At 52.5% G+C, this 20,319-nt stretch overlaps 6 protein-coding genes across 6 annotated transcripts; 4 read left to right on the plus strand and 2 right to left on the minus strand.

Moving 5' to 3' along the window:
- Positions 1-824: 824 nt before the first annotated feature.
- PSV08DRAFT_251549 (uncharacterized protein) lies at positions 825-2,175 on the minus strand (the record flags this gene model as incomplete). Its single annotated transcript, XM_066092446.1, has 2 exons — positions 825-1,072; positions 1,467-2,175. The coding sequence occupies 2 exons, from the start codon at positions 2,173-2,175 to the stop codon at positions 825-827; spliced, it is 957 nt and encodes a 318-aa protein (XP_065948131.1).
- Positions 2,176-2,764: 589 nt separating this feature from the next.
- Positions 2,765-4,636, plus strand: PSV08DRAFT_16585 (uncharacterized protein). Its single transcript, XM_014225560.2, has 4 exons — positions 2,765-2,841; positions 2,989-3,435; positions 3,489-3,628; positions 3,681-4,636. The coding sequence occupies exons 2-4, from the start codon at positions 3,009-3,011 to the stop codon at positions 4,485-4,487; spliced, it is 1,374 nt and encodes a 457-aa protein (XP_014081035.2). The 5' UTR covers positions 2,765-2,841; positions 2,989-3,008; the 3' UTR covers positions 4,488-4,636.
- On the plus strand, positions 4,340-5,147 carry PSV08DRAFT_332851 (uncharacterized protein). Its single transcript, XM_066092745.1, has one exon. The coding sequence runs from the start codon at positions 4,599-4,601 to the stop codon at positions 4,950-4,952; it is 354 nt and encodes a 117-aa protein (XP_065948132.1). The 5' UTR covers positions 4,340-4,598; the 3' UTR covers positions 4,953-5,147.
- A 935-nt stretch (positions 5,148-6,082) lies between these two features.
- PSV08DRAFT_374325 (uncharacterized protein) lies at positions 6,083-9,972 on the plus strand (the record flags this gene model as incomplete). Its single annotated transcript, XM_066093287.1, has 8 exons — positions 6,083-6,155; positions 6,206-6,275; positions 6,326-6,546; positions 6,597-8,001; positions 8,271-8,305; positions 8,366-8,403; positions 8,881-9,819; positions 9,928-9,972. 8 exons carry the CDS (start codon positions 6,083-6,085, stop codon positions 9,970-9,972), a joined length of 2,826 nt encoding a protein of 941 aa, XP_065948133.1.
- Positions 9,973-10,131: 159 nt separating this feature from the next.
- Positions 10,132-17,043, minus strand: PSV08DRAFT_230569 (uncharacterized protein). Its single transcript, XM_066092255.1, has 4 exons — positions 17,021-17,043; positions 16,680-16,922; positions 14,945-16,623; positions 10,132-14,289 (listed from the first exon to the last, which is right to left on the minus strand). Exons 2-4 carry the CDS (start codon positions 16,835-16,837, stop codon positions 10,556-10,558), a joined length of 5,571 nt encoding a protein of 1,856 aa, XP_065948134.1. The 5' UTR covers positions 16,838-16,922; positions 17,021-17,043; the 3' UTR covers positions 10,132-10,555.
- A 453-nt stretch (positions 17,044-17,496) lies between these two features.
- PSV08DRAFT_251554 (uncharacterized protein) lies at positions 17,497-19,988 on the plus strand (the record flags this gene model as incomplete). The annotated part of the gene is made up of 8 exons (XM_066092447.1): positions 17,497-17,510; positions 17,647-17,693; positions 17,923-18,089; positions 18,140-18,682; positions 18,725-18,793; positions 18,924-19,067; positions 19,213-19,387; positions 19,441-19,988. 8 exons carry the CDS (start codon positions 17,497-17,499, stop codon positions 19,986-19,988), a joined length of 1,707 nt encoding a protein of 568 aa, XP_065948135.1.
- Between the last annotated feature and the right edge of the window lie 331 nt (positions 19,989-20,319).

The following is a 20,319-nucleotide window of genomic DNA, read 5'->3' on the forward strand; positions in this document are numbered from 1 at the left end:
TGGGACTGGTGGGCCCCGGCAGATACTTTGGCCGGGGTGGGACGCGCAAGCACAGACGGATCTAGCGGAAGCATACCGAGCGCCCCAAGCAGCCCGGTGCCAGGCCAGTCCACGACTCCTTCACCGCAACTGCGTCCAGCTACATGGCCCAAATGTTTTGAAATGTCGGTGGGAGATTCAGACAGCGTAGCCGTCGTGCCCTTGTCCGAGAACGCACCACGTGCCGCCTGTCCTGGCCTTGCACCTACTTACCTAGCCTGGCCGCAATCTGCCATGCCATCCCGTCTCCCCACGGCGCTGGGCCGCAAATGGCCAAAGGCGAGGGGGTGTTGAATGGCCTCGAGACAGACATGCTACTGCTGCCATCGTCGATTTGGCATTGCTTCTACACAAGGGACCTGTCGCCAGGGGGAGCATGTGTGTGTGTGTGTGTGTGTGTGTTGCCATATATATCGTCGGCCATGGCCAATCCCCTCGCGCGAACATACGCAGGTGTTTCTGCGGGTTACAGCTGTGTGGCGGCCTCGTGGGGGGTGGGAAAGGCGCGTCGTTCGTGAGCCCAAAGTGTTTCCACGGAGCTTCAGGGGCGTCGACGGCCGTCTCACAAGGCCAGAAGGGCATCCCCCCTCCCAGCCTCCGCCATTCTGTACAAGCCTCGCCAATAGGCTGCTCTGCAGCAGAGCCAGACGTCTTGGGGATTGAGAATGCTATGCTTCTTTCTGCTGTCTCAAACCCACCTTTGTGCTTGGGCCCTTTGCCGGCACGCAGACTTGTCGCCCGCTGCACGGCTAGGACACGTCTTATGCACCGTGCCTTTGTTCCTTCTAGCGGCCTTCCATGGCTCTTCCAAACTGGCCCATGCCCTCCCAATCCCAGCACCTCTCCAGGAACCGCTGAGTCGCCGTCCCGGCCATGTTTGCAATGCAATTCCAATTCCGCAAGGCTGCTCGCCGTGTGCGGAAGGGAGAGCGAGCCCGCCCTGGCAGTGCTGGCAACAATGGCGACGTGAGCGACCAGCTGACACGTCCCATGGCCCACTGGTCCAGACGCGACAGAGCCGTCGTTGAGGCGCCTGTTGGCAGACAAGTACTCGAGTACTTACGTGGTTATGTATACGTGTGTACATGTCTATGTACAGTCAGTACATTGATACGTTGGCGACAGTGCTGTCGCCCGGGTTGTGGATCTCCATCTGTGCACAAAGGCGCCACAGACGCCTCAAACAAGGTCGCATGACTGCCCTGGCTCCTTGACAGCCAGGAGGGGCATGCTTGCAGGAATGGTCCTGGTCATGGTGAAGCTGTAGTGTCGCGAGCGCGAGATGAGCGCAAGGATAGGGCTGCTCCGCACTCGACTTTTGCTTGGGATGCACTGATGTCGTGTATTTGAACGTGCCATGACGCCCTCTGCATGTAGAGTAGTACTTGGTATACTGTACCAAGAGACAGGACAGACAGCACACGCACCACCTGTCCAGAGCGTTGAAGAGGGACCGCACGACGGAACCGGCACTTTGATCCTCTCCAGATCTTGACACCACCTGCCTGCGAACAAAGCGAGGGCAAGCAGCAACCCGCGGGCCAGTTGGGTAGAGAGGTAAGCCGCATGACACCCCTCGCGCTGCTCCCCTCCTCCAAAGAACACAGTCAGCGCACGGCTCGCGAACCTGATTAACACAATGACATGCAGCAGCCGCCGCCGCCTCCTCCATTGACGTTTTCTTTTTGCCGCCCAAAAGCAACAAGGCGATCCTGCGCCTTTTGCAGCAGCCAGTCGCAAAAAGGCAGTCGACCAGCTTGTTGGGCCAAAGCAATCTGGCCTGCCCAAGTGTGCGCGCGCGCCGACAGCGAGCAGCGTCTCTTGCCCCGTCGCCAACGTCACCAGGCCCGTCGAGGACGCGGTGGCTCGGAAAGGACAACGGTTCGCCCCTCGGGAGCGTTGCAGCAGTGCCACTTGACGGTGCCGGGCGTTGCGGTTGGCGGGATCAGTAGTTAGGTTGGAGTCGCAGCCATCGGCGAGTGTGTGCTTCCCCCCCCCTGTCCGGGCCCGTCGCGTGGGAAAGCCGTCGGGCAGACTGGCAGTTTCAGTCGGTCCTCGCTCGCAGCAGCGCACCCGCACCAGCAGGGCCAGCACCAGCACCAGCACCAGCACCAGCACCAAGACACCAGACGGCATCGGCCCAGGTGGTGTGCAGTCGACTAACGAGGCCCTTCTCGCGCTCGGACTCCGGGCGCACATCGTGGTCCCTTTTGTTGACTAGCTCGTGGCCAGGATCCGCCCAAGGCCGTAAGCGCTCTAGCGCCCTTTCACTTTCTGGGCAACTACGCGCAGCGAGTAAAGAAGTACCTGCAGACTTTCAACACCACGTCCCCCCATCACCGCCCATCCCCTGCCCCGACACCTCACCCGTCTATATCTATCTCAGGTACGTACTGCACCACAAGAACGGTCCGCTTTCGCTCCGTGCTGCCCGCAACCTCCCGCACAAGACCCTTCTCACCGCTCCACTCCCCTTTTCCCCCCAGCCGTGGCCAGCCCGACTGCCAGACCGACAATTTCTGGCGCGCCACTCCTTTGCCCCTTCACTCGCTCACCCGCTCTGCTGCCTCCACGCTCCTTCACCCACGCGACTGACTTTGCCCTCGTCCAGTCCCTCCGCTGCATTGACCTGCGCGCGGTCCGACACGAGACTCGACTCCTACTCACTGCCGCTCCAAAGCATCCCGACTCTTGTCGTCGACGCCTGCTGATTTCCGCCCTTCTGTTTCTCCTTCACTCCAGCGCGACACGTGCAACTGCGAGGCTCTCAGCTAGCCCGCTCCACCCTCCTTCTCTCTCCTGGTGCGCTCCGCCCCCCGTCTCTTACCCCCTCAAACCGCCCCGTTTTGGCCCTTTTTTTCCTCTTCCCACGTCACCCGTCACGCGAAGCGAGCTCTGAGACAATGGAGCTTGACACGATTCTGAACGCGAGATTAACAGCCTCCCTAGGACACGGTTCCCTATTCACCATGCAGCACGCAATGCAGCAACAGCACTTTGGCGCGCCCCCGTCGTACCTCAACGGCGGCCACATCAAGTCTGAAAACGGCTCTGAACGCGGCGTCTCGCCTCACCCGTCAGATTCATCGCGCTACTCATCGCAGCAACCACAACAGCAACTCCCCTCATACCCTTCCATCCCCCAGCAGCACATGAACGGCCTCCGCTACCCCTCGCCTTCGCAGATGCAGGCGCCTATGCCCATGCTGAACAACAGCAACTACATTCCAAACCCCCCAGATCACGCCTATGCCCAGCAACAACAGATGCCTGACAACCAGGTCCAGCACCAGCACAATGGTGGGCGGCCCGCCTCTGATACGGGTCCACCAAAGGCGTTCGCGTGCTCGACATGTGGTAAAGGCTTCGCGCGACGCAGTGACCTCGCACGTCATGGTACGGAGCTTGGACCGCAACATTAAAACTGCAGCGCACTGACACACTCGCAGAACGTATCCACAGCGGCATCCGACCTCATGTCTGCGATTATCCAAACTGCGGCAAGCAGTTCATCCAGCGTTCAGCGCTGACGGTCCATCAACGTGTCCACACTGGCGAGAAGCCTCACATGTGTGAGCGATGCGGAAAGGTATGTTTTCACGCTTGGCTCACTTGCTTTGTCTTCTGCTAACATCAACAAGCCATTTAGTGATTCTAGCTCTCTGGCGCGCCATCGCCGTATCCACTCTGGCAAGCGCCCATACAAGTGCCCCTATGCCGACTGCCAGAAGACGTTCACGCGACGCACTACTTTGACACGTCACCAGAACCACCACACTGGCACGGTTGAGGAGGCGGCCGCTGCTACAGCCGCTGCGCTTGCCTCGCGTGCTTCTGCTTCGAGCAGGACCGGCCGCTCCGACGGCGGTGATTATTCCGAGACAGCTTCCCCGTTGGGCACTCCCTCGCCCAACGACCGCACGCTGTCTCTCTCGCCTGCCAATGGAATGCCTGCAGGTGGCATGCCTGGTCTTCACCGCCAGGGATCTGACTACGCCTACATGGGCGGCATCAACGTCCCACCGCACATGCGTCACGAGATGCCTCAGCCTAGCCCCCGAGCATCTCCCGCGCTTACTGCGCAATCGTATACCTCCAACGTGAGCGGCTCTCGTCCCGCCATTACATCCCACCCGAGTGCATATGGCCCTCCACCGATCCTTGAGCCCCCTGCGTCTGCCAACCACAACCAGTCTGGAGGTACCAACAGCGCTAATGGAAGCCCGCACATGTCTGCCATGGGCTGGCAATCACCTGGTCAACAGGCTCTGCCTTCTCCAGGCGCTGGTGATAACGGATACGTCTACCCTGAGCCCCAGTACCAGGCACAGAACGGCATGTACTACCAACACAACAACATTCGTCGCCCAAACAGTACTGAGCCTGACCACTACAACCCAAACCAACAGCGGATGGGCAACGAGATGTGGGCGCCTGCCGTTCAATAGACTACAAACCCTTTTAGTATCGTAATGCCTTGATCGACTCTCCATCCAACCATCGTATCATGTCCATTGTAATAGCCGAGCAGTCTCGGATACTGGCTTGGACGAGCTACCATGCACTCAACAGGGCCATCTGGAGCCATGGTGGTACCATCATGGGTCATCGCTTTCGTCTGTACAACTAATACATGCGAGTCCTTTAGAGTGGTGTTTTTTCGTTTCGGCCAGCAGGGATTCACAACCCTGACTGCCCACCAAAATTTTCCTTTGCGCACTGGCGTGTTCTATTGTTTACATCAAAATGTCCTGCATGGCAGATTTCATGGATTCGCAGGACTTGAAGCGCTCGGAGGTTTCTCTCTACATGTTTCCCGACTTTGTCATCTCCTCCCTTGTTTCTCCCAGTTTCTCTCTGTTTACATTTTTGGTATTTATCTGGTGGCGGGTTCTCCGGGGTTTACTTTCTAGTTGCTTTTGACCGGGAGCTCACCACAGGATGGCAGGCGTTGGGCGTGTCTGCGACACATCAAGATTGGCAAGGGCGTCCTGGCCTGTATCTTTTCTGTCTCGTTTCTCTTGCGGACATGGGCAAATCTCTAGACTGGTATTTAATGAAGGACTTACATCCACTTTTAGACTACAACTATTCTGCGCAGGCGGAGCCAAAAAATGTGAATCAATTTTAATTTATGTTGCAATATCCCTCCAAAGTCGGTAATGTGAGGGAGGATGAAGCCAAGTCCGAGCCCTAGACGACAAATGACAATCATTCCCTGGGCCTTTGGTGTATCTAAGCTTGAGATGATTGGACTCAGCAGGCCTTTGCGGTGGGTGTTGGTTGAATAAGTCGTTGTGCCGGCAAGGGGGTTGTAATGATGCCCAACCGCAGCTTTGAATTGCCGCTACCATAGGCGTATCAGTGTGCATCTCTCAGACACAGTGTTTGACCTTTGTTGGGCCTGTTGGACTTGTTGCAGGTATTTCACGCCACTGCTGTGGCTTCGCCCAAACCGGTTGGGTTCACTTGAGCATGTTCCTTAGCATTGCATGACATTACCAAGGGCGGCTGACGAGGCAGATTCGTCAGCCCGCTCGCCAGTCGCCTCTAGCACCTTGGGCTGCTCGCGAGCACGTCTGGGCACTTTGAGAAATTGGCTGCTTAAGAGGGTGGAGAAGGGCTGCCATGGCTTGGATTGGTACGTTGAGGAGTTTCCAAGGCGGGCGATATTTTCTGGGGTTGACGTCGTAGCGCTCCGACCCTGGGTTTCGGTCGCTCGGGCCCTGGCTATGCTGCAGGTGGTCATCAGCGCACCAGCCTCGCATTACGTCTATCCACGGCTCTCCTGCAAGTCCATTTTACCACAGCTTGCCACAGCCCACACCGAAGACACAGCCCCATCTTCCCACCCTCGCTGGACCTTCAACGGGCTCCAAATCATCGCGCCACCCATTGCTTGAGCTCGTCTGGTTAGCGGCACGTCATACGCCCAGCGCTCCAGCTCTGATCCGCTGCACGCCTGTTGCGACCTTCCCTCCCAACAGCTCCGCTGCCCCTTACTCCCTTTTGATCATCTTCTTCTCCCAGACACGTCGCAGCCATGAGTAAAATCGCAAGATCCGTCAAGAACGTGACAAAGGGCTATAGCCAGGTTGAAGTCAAGGTCCGGAATGGTAAGGAGCACCCTTGTGAGCTACACGTATGGCGCATCTAACAATTGCAGCCACCAGCAACGATCCATGGGGCCCTGTGGGCTCCGACATGGCTGAGATTGCCCAAATCACCTTCAATAGGTATGGGCGCCCTGTGTGGTCGCGCCCGGCTATGCTGACACCTTGTCCAGTTCGACCGACTTCTACCAGGTGATGGACATGCTGGACAAACGACTCAACGACCGAGGCAAAAACTGGCGCCACGTCCTCAAATCGCTCAAGGTGCTTGACTATTGCCTGCACGAGGGCTCAGAGCTCGTCGTAACCTGGGCGCGCAAGAACATCTACATCATCAAGACATTGCGCGAATTCCAACACATTGATGAGGACGGCCGTGACGTCGGTCAGAATGGTAAGCGCGTCTCGCACCGCAGCAAGAACAACTTACTAAGACACTTGCAGTGCGAATGGCAGCCAAGGAGTTGACCTCGCTCATCATGGACGAGGAACGATTGCGCGCCGAGCGAGCCGACAGGAAGTCGTGGAAGTCGCGAGTTACGGGCATTGAGGAATATCCTGGAGGGGGACCCCAGGGTGTAGATCACGATGCGCAAAGGCGCCAGCGGAACGGCGAACAGCGCCGTAACCGTAGAACAGAAGAAGAAGACATTGAGCTTAGGCTAGCCCTTGAGGCTAGCAGGAATGAGGCCGAAGAAGAAAAGAAGCGTCGAGAACGCAGCGCGAGGGCCGACGAGAATGATGATGATCTGGAAAAGGCGATCAAGCTGAGTAAAGAGGAGGAGGAGTTGCGCCGCAAGGAGCTCGAACAAACCAATGCCGACCTGCTTTTCGGAGAGACTACCGCCCAGCCAAGTGTCTACCAGCCCACCGGAAACAACCAGGGTTATCAGCAGCAGGGTCAGGTTGACTGGTTTGGCAACCTTGTGGATCCAAATCAGCAGCAGCAGCAACCCCAAAACACTGGTTTCCTCAACAGTGCATACGCTCAGCCTACCGGAATGCAGCCCCAGCAGACGGGATTCCAGAACGGGTTTGGAGGCTATGGAGGTTACCAACAACAGCCACAACCGACGGGATTTGATCAGTTTGGCGCCCAACAGCAACAGCAATTTTTGCAACCTCAGCACACTATCCAGCCCCAGCAAACCGCTTTTACGAACAATCCGTATGGCCAGTTTGGCGGATTTGGAGACATGAGTCAGCAGCAGCAACCACAGCAAGACCAGAACACACTCCAACCTGGCAACCACAACCCATGGGCTACCAACAAGACCCAGGAATCCCTGATGCCGCAGCCGACTGGCTCCAATAACCCGTTTGCGCAGTCTTTCAACCGACCGCAGCCAACACAGTCCTTTACACAACCGACGCTGAACACTCTCAGCGAGCAAAAGACTCAGACGCAGTTCAACACCCCGTCCTTCAGCCCACAGCCATCATTCTCTCCACAGGCGACGCCGCAACCGCAGCAGCAACAGCGACCACAACCGCCACAGAAGGAAATGGACCCGACCGCTGCGCGACTCAACGCACTCTTGGCAACTGGAGAGGGTCAGGACACTTTTGGCAACGTAGGAAACATGCGTATTCCCGCTCAGCACACTGCGCCAGGAACGTTTGTCAACTCTGCCGGCGCGGGCTTGAACAAGATCAACGCAAATGCCACTGGAAACAACCCCTTCCTGAACTCGCAGTTTACAGGCATGCCTCAACAAAACCGCTTGATGCCTGCACAGACTGGACCAGCGAGCAACTTTGGTGCCAACCCTTATGGCAATGCCAACCCATTCGGTGCCCAGCAGCAACAGCAGAACCGACAACCTGGCAGCAACAACCTAATAGACTTGTAAGTTAGTCTAGGCAGGTATGCGGAGGAATTTTCTTAGTTTTTTTTGGTCGCCTCCGCTACCTGGTGTCTGTAACTGGAGGACGGTTACCTAAAGACATTGTTCCTTATGCTCTTGAGATTCTGAGGGGAAGTAGGGGGGGAGTGTCTGAATGCTTCATAGTTTCAAGGTTACAACAAACTGCAGGAGGCGGAACAGACGGATAGGGCGTGTGGTTGTTTTCTGATTCCCTTTATTATTAATTTCTCGACCGACACCGATTGTGTAGATACGAAGCCGGCGGTCTGCACTGTCCTGGCTGCAGTAGGTAACAATTTGGTGTAAATCATTTGACAGAGGCAAATTTTCGCAACATCATTTTAGCCCATAAGAGCCATGTTTCTCAAAGCCAGCGCATCATGGTACGCTCGGGGCTCTTATTCACATCTCACATGCTATTCTTGTACTATTTAATGAAGAAACACGTGACGCAACTATCATGCGCATTGGCACCTGCCTGCTGGATCCTCAGACGCGCTACCGGTGTTCTCGACCCCGCAATCACCCACCTCCCGACCCGCGAATCCACTTGTTTGTTACTTACTTCTGACATTCACTGCTTTTTTGTTTATCAATAAACAAGAGTCTTGCTATTGTGTTTGTATTGTTGCGTTATCCGACCCAGTATTCCATTGTATCTGCGCCTGCGATGATGAGCTAGCTAGCCGGACTATCTTTCCAAGACTAGAACGTGGTATTTCGCACGTCCGACGCGTCATTCCCTCCCACCGAGGTGACCGTCGGCACCATATAGCCGACCAAAAAAAAGAAATTTTCTGAAGATTGCTACTCTGCCGATGAGTTGCTCGACTCTATTCGATATTATCACACCAGAGCAGCCAGTCATGGATCGGCGCGCAGCACCCAGACGGAAGAGATTAATACTAGCAGACGAGGGTGAGCCTCAAGATAACAGGTCCAAGAGATCCCGCACATGCGATACGGCCAGCGATGCAGTACCAGAGAGTCCGACGTCTTGCCCCAGTCCTTTAAACCCGCCGGTTCGAACTGGCCTCGCGACACCAGAACCCAGCAACTTGTCCGAATGCGAAGCTGCGTCATCGTGCCCGACGGTCGACGATGTCCTCGAATCCCCCTTTCCATTCATGAAGCTTCCCGCCGAACTTCGCATTCACATATACCACATGGCGCTCGTGCGCGAGGAACCGCTCCTCCTCCATGCTGACCGTGCTCCCGAGAAGCCTGACGAAGACGAGTTTCCTCCTGCGCCGGCGCCCGTCCTACGCCGAGTATGGTTCCACGGGCCGGAGCAGCGCCCATACTTGAATCAACGAGGGCGAGGCCAGAGTCCCGGGCCAGAGCGCATTCCACTGAGCGACCCCATCATTCCAGAAATTTTGCGATTGAACAAGCAGATATACAAGGAGGCGCGGCAGGTCCTGTACAGTGACAATGTGTTTACACTCAGCTTGACAAGCGGCATACATACTCTTTCGACGCTGCACCAGCGCTCCCGTAGCCTCATCAAACACGTCGTTCTTACAATACCTTCGCATCACGATATCCTCGATGGCTTCGCCGACCTCGTCCGCTTGGGCCTGCGCTACTGCTGGGGCCTCAAAACTTTCAAAATCATCCTACAAGCCAGCCTGCCCGATGACGGGAGGATGACGGGAGCAACAAGTGTATACGCAAATGCGTTTCATATACTGAGATGGCTGCCGCGAGGCTGTAATGTAGGCCTCGAAGGCAACGTTAGCGATACCGTCAAGAAGGTTGTGGCTGAGGAAGGCAGGCTGCAGGCTGTGCTTGATGAGGTGAGTCTTTTTTGGCTGATTTGATTGGGGGGTGTTTGTGGGATACACACATATATATATATATATATATATATGTCTGGAAACGTTACGAATCTGACTGTGATACAGGCAAGCTATCTTAAGAGGCAGCATCAAATGCCCGAGCGGCACTAGGAGTGTGTCGGGCACTAGATGTGTGTTGTGTAGAACATTGTCGTTGTTAGACGACGGGCGACCCTGCACTCCTATAGCTATCTTCCGTGTTGTGGAGATGGTAGATAAGGGGGAGGGCAGTGGGGCATTATGAATATCCGCCCCCCCTGTGAAAGCGCCATATCGTCGCCCAAGCTGTGTAACCTGCAGCAAACTATACCCAAACCTGCATTTTTTTTTGTTTTGTTCTGCTTCACCCAGACTCACACGTCTATCTGCTGTCTTTTTTGTGTTTGAAAACGGTATATTACCTCGCTTCATCCCGTTGCACATTGTACTTTGAAATGCGCACTTTGTACGTGCTGTAGAATACCGTAAGTTTCCAAACGAAATTACGTAGACAAAGAAAGGAGGAAAAAATTGTCTCTATTGCAGTCGAAAGAGAGAAAAAAAAGATTGTCTACATCTACTTTGCATGGCGACTCCTATGCATGCTATTCGTGAAGCCCTCCCCCAAGACCAATCAATCCCTTGGTCATCTGACGTTGAGCCAAACACACAAACAAAAGCCCATTTGCAAACCAAGAAAACCAAACTCATTTGCCTAGCTCAAATCAAAGCCCGCGCCCGAAAAAACACTATACAGTAACTTCTCCTTGAGCGTTGCCTCATCGCGATACATGGGCAACTTGAGCAAATTCACGCACGTACTCGTGCTAGGTAACCTCTCCTGATCGCTCCCCGCATCGCGAATGCTAAAGCGGGGGTTCAGCGTTGCGAAGCCCAGCAGCGGGGCCCGAGGGGTGCTCGTGACGAATTTGAGGACAGCACGGCGCTCGTCGTCGGACATTTCCTTCATGACTTTCCAGAGGAGCTGGATGGTCGGGTGCTCGAGGCCGTCGTCGCCAATGACGTACGTACCACCGTAGATGGTGTTGCGGCGGAGGTCTTCGACGTCGATGGAGGTGCGGGTGCCGGAGATGAGAGTTTGCAGTTCGGACTGGTTGAACATGGAGAGCCAGGAGGGTTGGATCATTGTGCTAAGGCCGCGGAGGAAGGCGGCTGTTTGGGCGTAGGGTTGGTTCTGTAGGCGGTGGCGTGCCATGTAGCTGATATAGACGAGGCGGTTTTGATTCGTGACGGGTGTGTTGGAGCCGTCGGGCTTGAGATCCTTGGTGATAGCCTTGGTCTTCTTGGGTGTGGTGGTGTGATCGACGACAATTGTGTCTGTGACTGTGAAATTGAGCGAGAAATCCTCCACATCCCCGGGATAAGTTTTGAGCTTGTGAAGGCCTTGGTACAGCTCTTCGTCCAGGTCGCGAAGGTCGTTGAGCGTTGGTCGGTACCCTGATTCGTTGGGTGCGGAGCCGGCGCCGCCTGTCAGAGCCCATTTGCGTAGGAAGAAGGGTGCAAAGTTGACGTCAATCAAGATGCCCTCATACATGCATTTGCCGATGATGCGACCCAGGAACTCGTAGCGTTGAAGCAGCTCGGTGATTTGCGCACGATACTCTTGTGATCCTTCGCGTATGCCCGCTTGTCGCAGAGCTTCCTTATGTTCTTCAAGTGCCGCAGGATTAGGATAGAGGAGATGTTGGTCGTTCTCGATGAACATGTCGATATAATCTGTAGGCATAAAGGCTCGGTTGGTGACGCTTGTCAGAAACTCCTTGGTGACACCACCACCATCGATACCAGCTTCCTGTGCACCGAACTGATCCAAGAAGGTGATCTGAATTGGTTCCTTCAAGCCCTGTCCCAGGTCATAAAACTGGTCGAAGGCGTCATCAAACTCGTTTTCTCTCCTGATCCGGGCAGAGTGCCTCTCAAATTGACCACGGGCATTTGGTTGCTGCATCAGTCTGAATCGCCAGAGCTCGGGATCAGAACCGCCTCTTCGCTTGGTCATGTCCAGGTGTACGAATTCTCGGAAGATTTGTACCCTGGTAGTGAATGGTATGAAGAATGGCATGTTCTGCAGTATTTCCAACCGAGGGGCCACAGCCTGAAGGTACCTTCTTCTTGAAGCCTTGCGTTGCTGTCGCTGCAATTTCTCCAGTCGTCGTTGTTGCTGCGTCCGACTCGTCCCAATAAGCTGTGGTGTATCGTCGAATTCTTCTTCTTGGTCATCCAGATCGTCTCCGTCCTCTTCTTGGATCTTGTGCCGTGACTCCTCCTCTTCGACTACAGCTGGAATGAAGCCAGTCATATCGAACCGTGAAGTCATCAACCAGTGGTCTGGCGGTAAGAACTTGCGTCGTGAGTCACGCTCATAGACCATACGAAGGAGACCTGTGACCAGCCCTTTAACATAGTCGATCCTCAACCCAGCCACTCCGCCTATAGATGGCTCGACTTGTTCTTTCTGGCTTTGATTTTCGATTGCTTTTGGGTTGAAGTAATTGAAGCCCGTGCTACTGCTTTCGGCACTGTCTTCTGATGTAGTGATTTCTACTGCATTAAAGTAAAGTGTGAAACCCAGATTCTTTAAGAATGTCGTAAGGTCCTTTACTTCGGTCAAGGGTAGTCCATTATCACGAACTTGCCCGGAATAGGCGTCTGGTTGTCCGGTACTGAAGAACTCTTCGTCGTCTGTAACTTTGAGCACAAATGTGTAAAGTTCTAGAAATACTAGTATCACCCGCCACTCATCCGTAACAGCAGCATCACGATTCACTTGCTGTTGCGCTGGCTGCCAGAACCCGTGTTGTGTCAGACCGGATGTTGCCGGGCGATCTGAGCTGTTAGTGTCGGATGACTTTGGCTTCAGTAGACCAATGGCTGCCCGTGAATCTTTGAAGATTGTGGAAAAGACTGATGACCTTCTCGATGCCTCCCAGAAGTACCGGATAGCGGGCAACTTGCGCGTGCTCTTCCCAGACGACTCCGATGGGCCAATATAAAGCCACATGCGTATCTCGTCACCTCTTCGTGGAAAGAAGCGTAGCAGTGCAAGCGCGTAGTTGGCAAGCTGTCGCGCTTCGTCAACCTTTTCGTCTTCGGAAGTATCAAAGGATTGTGATGACCCAGCCAAGAGACTCCCAATTCCTTCCTGGTGCACCAGAGATTCAACCTGCTGTTTAAGAAACTCAGTCACTGCACCTGAATCCGAATTGACGGCATCGTCTTCGGTAATCTCCGTGATCGGGTGGTCTTCATCAACTATATTGACGGGTAACGAATTCAGAAGAACAGATACAACAGACACAAAATCTTTGTGTACAGCGTACGCTTCTGGGGTATCAAAATTGTGAGCATAGCGGTGGAAATAGATGAAGGTTCCCAGCAAGCGGAGCCGACTCAGTGTACTCTGTAATTCTGGCCTGTTTTGTAGTCCGGACCGTTTAGCTAGAGTAGCCAGCGCATTCGCAAGTAGCTTGTAGTTTATCGAGTCGGCGAGTGAATCTCGAAGCTTCTTTATAGGCGGCGATGTCGAGTCTGAACTAAGCAATGGGAGTGTCAAGAAGTGCACTCCAAGCGCTTCGTAGGCATCCAAAGTGTATCCAGTAACCTTCAATGGCGCGACCAGGGTTTTCAGCACGACGTTGACAACATTTAGCCCATTGTCGGACGATTCAAGTTCGGGGGAGAGCCTAGACACGACTTGTGCGAGGGTCCGGTAATAGTTCTGGGCGTTTCGGGATGTCTCGGCAGGTATCTGTTCGGCTAAAAACTGCAGTGTGGTAAGAGATGTCCCGATCTGACTCCATTGTGTTGATGAAGGCCTGAGCAGGCGTTCTATGGCAACCAAAGATATCCGTTGAAGTCTTGAATATGCGGACGGCCATGGTCCGCTTGGTTTCAGACCCAAAGACTGCACTGTTTCCATCTGTCTTGCTCCATAATGCTGTATCCGTTTCAGGTCATCCTCGCTGCGGGTGGAGGCAAAACGAAGTAGCCGCTGTAGTTGAGCAAGAGCCTCGTCTTCCGAGGCGTACGCTCCCTGTTGTGAGAGGCCATTGGAAGCCTCTACTTTGTCCCATTCACCCCGTACCTGGTCAGCCACTTTCCGCCTGGCTGAATGACCCCGCCACACCCTCTGTATTCGCTTGGCGGCATTTAACGTATCTCGTTCTCGCTGCCGTTGTGCTCGGTCTTGCTGTGCTCGGTCGAGGGCGGCCTGTGATCCGGCGCCGGAGCCTGGAGGGCCGAAGGGATTGGTCTTCTTTCCACTGAGATTGACCTGTCGCGCCCGACGTGGGTTTCCCGTGAAGCTCGTGAACATGGTGGCGGGGCGCCCAAATGGGTTGAGGAGGGTAAATGGAATCGGCGAATGAAGAGCGTGTGCTATTGAATCTGCTTCCAGGCAGTTTGCAATGGAAGAAAGTGGCAAACAGGCTGCAGGAAGAGTGTAGGATTAGTCGTGGATCTATGGGTGAGTGTACAGTGCTAAACAGGAAAGCCGACAAGGAAAGCGTAGGCAACAATGCGTGGTGTTGATCGGGTAGTATGACCCATGTGTGACAGCGAGGGTGCAGGCGGAGAAGGGATGCAAGTAGCAGGACGAGAAGACTCGGATTGGAATCGACTTCGACCGCTTTCTACGTGTCTCCAGCGGCGACGGCCGTGATGGAGCAGCAAGCGATAGTAAGCATCGCCGCTGTTACCTCCGAGATCGTCCGTGCACTGGTGCCGTCATTGCTATCGCTCATAGCGACGCGTCTTTCTGCCATCAACACCATTACAACGCCGCATCTCCGCCGGTAGTTATGTGCTCCACCAAATGGCTGTGTACACACACGGACTCATGTTAAATCGTATCAATTAGCATTATACCCATTGCATAAGAGAACAAGTCACATGCAAAAAGTAACGACAACGAAGGTGCTCTGCTAACCCCAGAACTCTCTCAAGTCTTCTGCCCGCCACTTGGTACTCCACCCCGACTGTACTTCAATCTTTTCCAGAAGCTGCAAGATAGCCTTGTGCTCGCTCTCGTGACTCATCTATTGGCCTGCTATCCACAGAGGCTGTATCGCATTGGTCCACGCACCGTGGTGGTCATTACTCATCGATATCCCGCAGATCTGACGCGCATGCCAGAAAATAGAGTTCGGCTTAGGCGTGATGATGACCCCCGCAGGCTTGTGCTTAAGCATCAGAAGGCATGCTGTATGGTAAAGTTGGTTCCCCGAGATGGCGGCAGGGTTGCTGTACAGGATCTTGGGAAATGGCCATGTAGGGATTGTGAGAGACGTTATGGGGAGCATCTCTACCGGACGCGTAGCATGCCATGCAGAAACGTAGTTCCAAAGCTTCATCCACCGAGCCATGTAAGCTTCATCTCGAATCTCTAATTTATCGAGTGAGACGCCAGCGCGCCCGGCCAAGTTGGGGTGGAAGGAGAGTAAGTCGAGTATCTGTGCGCACAAGTATACTACTTCACATGCGTGAGTGTTGTATCCTTTGTTCGCTCGAAAGAGATGCACATCGGCGTCAAGACTCATGCCCAAGGCCCAGCGCTCAACGGGTATGAGCGTTTTGGATGATGAAATAAGTCCACCACATACATCCATACGGGCGAAGCACCAGAACAAGGCTTGTTCGAGGCCACCGGAGAAGCCATGGATTCCAACTGCTTCAATCAAATGCGCACAGCCATCCAAATGCTGATGCCACGCCTTTGACGAACTGCTTTGCATCTCTAGCACGCATAATACCACGCATGTTGCTATCACTGCCGTGCTGCGTGTATGTAGATGCGGTAAGACAAGTTGGATGGCTGTTTGGTATAAAGCTAGGCTGCGCTCGGTGTGTATGCTATTGTTCTTGACCTCAAGCTGTCGGGCTGATAATGCTAGCATTGAGTACTTCAGGTGCTCGTGGGAGCGTGCCAATGTAGGAAGTTGGTGCTGGAAATGGCGTTCACCATCGAACTTGTCAATCCAAGGCGCTATTTCATCAAGCCAATTCTTCCATAACTCGAATTCTTCCTCGGCTGATAGCTGAAACACTGACAATTGAGCAGGACTCGGTTCCCCTCCAATGACAGGCTCAAATGGGAGTTGGGTGGTGCGTCTTTTTGCCACTGCATCGAAATCGGTGTCAACAGGCCATATGTGAGTGTCCTTTGAAGAGTCACGCGAGGCTTCTGGGGTATGATCATTGGATCCTGCCTGTTGTTTCAGGTGACTTCTGAATGCGGCATGAGCGTTGAGGTATGCACATCCCGGAAGAAAGATGGTGTTGTCTGGGTGTGCGGCAACTACCGGACTGTTCCATGTCACTTCTGTATCTGCAGAAGTAGGTATGGGTATGTATTCTTGGGGTCGAGCCTGACTCGGGATATCCTCAGCGTTCGTATAAGATGTGTTTTCCCGCCAGCACGAGCCATTTGGAAATGAGACGCTCCGGTCATCGATCGTGATAGGCGAGGGATCGCTGTAACCACTGACCCGCTGGTTATCAGACTGGTCGCAAGCGTCGGACCCATCTCCTGGCTTGTCACACTGGTAGTCCCGCATGACTTCTGCAGTGATATCTTTAATCCTGAAACGCTTAGGCGGAAGTCCCGGGGGCTGATGCAATAGTGATGGATGAATTGCTAACGCATTCTCGGCTCGGAAGGTGAGGCGAGAAGCCCATTCACATTTGTCGTTCTTAGCAGCACAACGCGAGCATGTTGGCTTCAATTCATCGCACTTGCGCCTCCTGGTCTTGCAGTTCAAACATCTGGAGACCAAGTCAATACGTTGTAGTCGTTTCTACTGGTTCTGTGCAACACTGACCCATGCCGCGTTCTTGCCTTTTTGATCCCTCGCTTTAATGCCCCACGATCCTCCGCCATGAATTGCGGACCAAAGACGCCCGATGGCCAAGTAGAACGGTAGGGAACTCTGCTTTGACACGCAGGAGCCCGAACTTTATGTATTTTCAGGGCGCACATGCGCAAATCAACCTGCTCGCCAGCTGCAAGTACGCCATGTGGGGACCCCGCATCTTGGCCTTGATCACGCTGCGTATTCAGTTGTCTGAAATGCCAGTAGTTTTTCAGTTTTTCCAAGAAAAATTGATAACTGGCAGGTAGGACCTCGCAACACCCGACCGTAACAGTCGCACCGTAATTTACCGCTGACATAAGCAGTGCTTCTCTTAGTTCAGGAAGGCGAGCACGACAACAATCCTTTCCTAATAGTCACCACCCTCGTGTTATATCTACCATTGATCCAGGTTTTCCTACCGACGGAGAAGCGATGTTGAATATAAAGGGCATGGAAATGACCTTAGTTTCTGCTAGTCTAGCCGTATTCAAGCACCTTAGACTGGTTGTACCTTTATCTATATACCCTAGCTTGAAAGGACAGGTGAGAGCTAATGGAAGTTATGTAGTACAACACCTACGCCCATTGACTTTATACTATGGCTCTCTAGTCTCCCACCTCGCTATTGTATAGGCGTATAGTTTGAGACTTTCTCTCTTACTTAAAAGCGATTAATAACCGCTAAAGCTACATTAATCCTTTTTCCTTCTAATATTTTCTCCGTCTTTTTAAAATCTCCACCTTTAGTAGTTATAATTGAAGAGGACGATAGTATGCCGAAATAATGCGTGTTAGATAGTACGTAAAGTTCTCTATTCGAACCTAAACGCTTAGTACTAGTGGCTCTAGAAGCAAATATGATCTTAAACCTCTTAATAACCTATCTTAATAGACTTAAAGCTAGTGAGGTGAGCTCTAGAGCTGCTATTGCTAGCTGGAATTCTAGCACTATAGGATCTATGCTACCCGCTAAGCGTTTAGGTATACAATTATAGTAGTGCGTATCTAAATTAGATTAAAGACTAATACTTCCTAGTATCTGAAATCTCGACCGATAGTGAAGATGAAGTTGACAGCAGCGACGATGAAAAAGATACAATAGCACCTCTACTTGACCTGACTCAACAGCGCCGTCCAAAGTTACCCATCTACCACCTAGGATTTAAATAGTCAGAACAGGATGTTCAGAGTATTTTGCGAGTATTCAAAGACTTCCTAGGAGCGGCTGCGGAGGAAAATTTGCAGCAGTGCGAAAAGACGATTGTAATTGTCGACATCAAGCGTGCCACGAGCGATCAATCTTTTCGACAGCACTATCTAGATGCGCACCGTAGGCGACACCATGGTAGTGTCATACTTGTGGCTACAAGATCTGATGTACGTTCTCCAGGAAATATGTTCTTTCCACCTACTAATTGAGATCACAGGAAATGAATGATGATGGTGGTAGTACGATGCAACTGGATGTCATAGCAGAAGAACAGCTTGCCCCGGTCGAGAAAAAGCTGGATGAACTCACAGGTGAGGTTCAGATCATCGAACAAGACATCGAGACTAATAAAAACAATATTAAGCACATCAGAAGCATTGGCAATGAAAGCTCCGTCACCGAAGATGATCGCTCGAAGGAGATCTTGCGCGCCAGCAATAAGAACCTAGGTACACGCAAAAAAGAATTGAAGAAGTGCATTGTCTCCTTGGAAAAGGAACGCAAAGACATTCGAATTGCTTGCCGTAACAGGGTTGTTGCTACGGGTCTGAACCAGATGTACAGTCAAAACACTGGCGACGATGCGGGCGCTGCATCTTTTTGCGTTTCTAATCGTATGTACATGCGATACCGCCGAGGATACAACACCGCGAACCCTGACAAGGTTCCATCTATGAAGTTGAAGGATACGCAAATACTAGCGCTCTTTAATCATATTGCTGGACAGCCTTCCCAAGGAAAAGTCGCCGTTCTCGAAAACGTTATCTAGTTCAAAATCCCCATGCTGCTGAGCATCTTCCAGATAAGCTGTAGCAAGAGTACAGAAGCTCGAGTAGAGTATATAACCATGATTCTGAACCAGACCATCAAGGTAAGTTATTTGATCACCACGTCTAAAGAATATACTTGATGGAAGGACATGAACTAGACTTGTGTTCTTATACATACGGAATCAAAATTGCGGAGCAGCCTCAATTTGGACATTTACTAAATAATGACAGGATATTGAGTTAAAAATTGATAAAGTAGAAAAAAGATGCCACAATAAGTTCTTGACAGAACTTTTGGCCGGCCTTTCAAAACAGGAGCTGCAGGACAAGTTTGATAGTAAGGCTAAGAAGAAGCTTAAGGAGCTTGAGAAGATGGTAAGAATTGGGTGTTCCTCAAAATGACTTGTTGCTCACCGTTACAGGCTGCCGCTTCGCATAGAGCTCTAGTCAAAAATCAGGGTACTACGCTATCGTGATATCATTTGTGCGAAGAGTCCGCTAACGAATGCCAGGGAAATAGCATCAGAAGAAGCTGGGTATCAAACACGACGTGAATGCTGCACTGCTATCATTTGTCGCATCCGATATCGATAGTCGCTTTCGACAAACAATCGAAGGTGGACCTTCGTCGTTCAAAGCTCACGCTGCACATACTATCAAGACAAGCTTTCGTGAACTGAATAAGCTATTGAAAGGTATTTCGTCGTGCTGTTTCCGCTAACCATGCTAACACATATATCTATCACAGATGATCCACAGGCTCTAATGGGAGATGCGTACCAGACCTGCTTCGGGAACAATGTCGTTGATCATGAAAAAAACATTACACTCACGGTCGAAGTCGCCACAACGAAGCTTCGCCAAGGCCTCATCGAAGTATTTGGTAAAGCCATCAAGCCTACCGAAAAAGGATACATGCACGAATCGATGGCGTCTGTCTACAAAGAGGCCGAGTTGCAAAAACCCGGAAAACGCCAAAAGCTCATGGAGATCCGCCATGCATATCTCAAAGAGAAAACCCTTGGCCTCCAAGGAGTTTTTCCTGCTATTAAGGAATGGATCAAGGAAGACGTGGAAAAACTCATCAGCAATACTTGCAAGGAGTTCCGCAAAGAAGTGGTCGGTATTCTCGAAACTATTCGGGATGCTTTTCAGCGACAGAAGCATAGCAAAGAGCATGATACGCCAGAAGGCCAGCGTTTCCGCAAGGAGCTGCATGAGTTGTTCGCTGAGGCGTCGAGGATCTTGAAGGGTCCTGTGGTCGAGAGTTTGGAAAGGTGCAAGGAGTACAAGTAAGGCATCAAGTGCATCTTGGGCTATGGTGGTTTTGGGAAATCGAGTGGGAGGTATGGCGTGGGCGTTTTGGGTCACATATGGTATGCTTTTTGGGAGAGTACAACGACCTTTTGGCAATGCGTGAGTGGTCATCTACTCTCAAATATGCCACATAGCATAGCCGGTTCATATGAATACTGGATGCTTCGGTATTTTATCTTAGCAGGCTCGCTAACTCGAGTAGCTTAGAGCGACCCCAATCCAGAAGTCTTTTCTGGACACAAGTCATCCCGTGCATATATGCTCCCGTTGTTAAAAGCTGACCCACAACTTTAGCCTCGAATAGCTCCAA

The sequence above is a fragment of the Bipolaris maydis genome (genome assembly GCF_028858645.1).
Source record: "Bipolaris maydis strain C4 unplaced genomic scaffold PSV08scaffold_15, whole genome shotgun sequence".
NCBI classification, from domain to species: domain Eukaryota; kingdom Fungi; phylum Ascomycota; class Dothideomycetes; order Pleosporales; family Pleosporaceae; genus Bipolaris; species Bipolaris maydis.